Source organism: Malania oleifera, chromosome 3, assembly GCF_029873635.1.
Source record: "Malania oleifera isolate guangnan ecotype guangnan chromosome 3, ASM2987363v1, whole genome shotgun sequence".
NCBI classification, from domain to species: Eukaryota; Viridiplantae; Streptophyta; class Magnoliopsida; order Santalales; family Ximeniaceae; genus Malania; species Malania oleifera.
In genome coordinates, this window is record NC_080419.1 from 52,941,741 (window position 1) to 52,944,397 (window position 2,657).

The 2,657-nt window shown below is 36.9% G+C and overlaps 1 protein-coding gene across 1 annotated transcript; it reads left to right on the forward strand.

Annotated features, from left to right (window-relative positions):
- Nucleotides 1-335: 335 nt before the first annotated feature.
- On the forward strand, nt 336-1,856 carry LOC131150632 (chaperone protein dnaJ 20, chloroplastic-like). Its single transcript, XM_058101478.1, has 2 exons — nt 336-975; nt 1,490-1,856. The coding sequence occupies exons 1-2, from the start codon at nt 505-507 to the stop codon at nt 1,640-1,642; spliced, it is 624 nt and encodes a 207-aa protein (XP_057957461.1). The 5' UTR covers nt 336-504; the 3' UTR covers nt 1,643-1,856.
- Nucleotides 1,857-2,657: the final 801 nt, after the last annotated feature.

Here is a 2,657-nt window from a genome sequence, read left to right on the forward strand (position 1 = left end):
AAAGAAAGAAGATGCAATTGTAATATGTATTTGTTTCTTTCAATGTTATTAAAATGTCCCTTTCTCATGAATTTAAAATTTAAAATAAGAACAAATTTTATCAGCTAATGATTAATTAGAAAATTTATTGTGGTGCCTGCAAAAATGGCCACGAATACTAATTTTTATTTGCAGGAAGTGGCAAAATGATATCTACCGCACTCCATTGCCAGATCTGATTTCTTTTCTGCGTCAAACTTTGCCATTATTATTAATCTCCATTCAGTTTTTGGTTTGTAATGATTATTACTAACCCTAATCCATTGGCTAAGCATTTTTTTTAATTTAATTAAGAAGATATTATTCAGCGCAAAAAATGGGGGCAGTGGCTCATTAATATCCCAACTTCTAGAACAACGCACAACAGCTATAATTTCTGGTTAATCCCCTTTTAAAATTATATATAGTAATAGACATAAAGGGCCAAAGTGGGGAAGAGCAAGAGACGAACTTTGGGAGACGAATATGTGGTGTCATGTGGTGATACCGGGAAAAAGCGATTTTCGCTTCAGACTCCATACCGGACCCAGCAGCTCCACCGGAATATCCATTACCGACCCGTGCATGCGCCTCTTCAACATCAGCCTTCCTAACCGAAAGCCCGTGAGCATTCGGATCCAGTGCCGGGCAACAATCAACGGCGATTTCGTGACGACGGAGGCCACACCCACGCGCATGACTTTCTACGATCTCCTGGACATACCCGAGTCTGGAACCTTGCTCCAGATCAAGCAAGCCTACAAGCAGCTCGCACGCAAGTACCACCCGGACGTGTCGCCGCCGGATCGGGTGGAGGAGTACACGCAGAGGTTTATTCGGGTCCAGGAGGCCTACGAGACTCTATCCGATCCCAGGAGGCGAGCCGTGTATGACAGGAACATGGCCAGGGGCCTTCATCTTGCTTTCTCAGCCAGAAAACGGTGTTATGCCGACGAGGTACGAGCTCGTGTTTTCTTTCCCAACTGGGTTTTCCTCTGCTTTAATTTGCTCGGTTTCCCTTTTTCTCTTTTTTTTAAACCCTAATGAAATTTCTTTTGGTGGGAATTGATTTGGGCTGCCGATGAGTTTGGGATCTCCCGTGATTTTTGTTTCCATGATCGGACTGTTTTTATTCTGCTATGATTTTACCCAATTTGGTGCATCATTCCTTTCATCTCTACGGCAGAAGATAAATAAATAAATAATAGCAAAGAAATAAATGAATAAATAAATAATTTTTGTGGCTCATGCGCATCTGGATGTTGCCCAACCGATGCACAAAACAATTATTTGTGTCAATAAAAAGAAGGATATTTTATTTTTATTTTTTGTGAGTGTGGATTTTTTTAGTGCCTGCTGCTTCTTTTTGTTCTGGGCAATGAATCTGTGGTAAGGCAAATTTCAGCAGTATGTGGTTGAGACCTAAGCAGTTTACCCTTCTCTGCTTCCCTTTCTTTGGTAATTAAAACAGGGGATGGAGGAGAGCATGGATGAGTGGAAAGAACGTTGGCAGGGTCAGCTGTCTGAGCTGAAGAGGAGAAGCATGCAGAAAGATTCGGCAGGAAGCATGTCATGGGGGGCTCGGATGCGCAGGCAAATGAATGAACCCTCAGTCACCCACTGAACTCAAATCCGTGAAAGAGGAAAAATGAGTACAAGTTGCCAGTTGGGAGCCAAATGAAAGATTATATGAGATATTTGTATGCTTTCTGCCTTACTGACAAGCAGAGAAAACAGGAAGAAAAAAAAAAAAAGTAGAAATGAAATAAACGACGCTGTACATATTAAACTATGCAAGATTGCAATTCAAAGTAGTTCTCGTTTGTGATTATGCTAAAGTTCTCTTTGTTTCATTCAATCTTACTAGCATTGAAACAAATTTTACTGCCAGTTTCTTATTTTCATGCCTCTCGTAACAAATTAGTTCCTTATTATGATATTTAAAATTTTCAAGTGTTCTTCACAAACTTAAATGATGGTATCAATAATAATTTTCGTTACTTGGATGCCTAAAACAACATTTAGCTTCTCTTAGATCTCAAATGTAAAATTTTTATTAATTTTTAATAGAATTAATTATATTCATATTAGTACCAAAACCAAATAAATCATCAAGGCATAGAGAATTAGGGATATTAAAATATATGATTAACTATCTAACTTTTAATAATACATTATATCACTATTTTTATTCATCATTTTTTGTTTACTAAAGGTTCATTGTATTTGAATTATACAATAAGATATTATCTATGTCCTTTCAATCCCTCGCAATATTAAAATATCTGAGACCTACAACGAACAAGTCTCAAACTCTAATAGTCAAGATCTCCCTATTACACACACACACACCCAGATATATATTATTTTAAATTAAATACTAAAAACTTAAATAATTTACGTAGTTTCTTTTGATTTTCAAATCTTTTAGTCTAAAATTACCCCGCCCTACCCACGCGCGTGCGCGCGCGCGCGCCCACACACACACACACACACACACACACACATATATATATATATATATATATATATATATATTCTTTTTTGTAATTTTATGGTGCTTAATTATAGTAAATAAAATTTTCCCAACAAAACCTTCATTTTAGACATAAAAGAAAAATGACTAAATTATTTTAGTA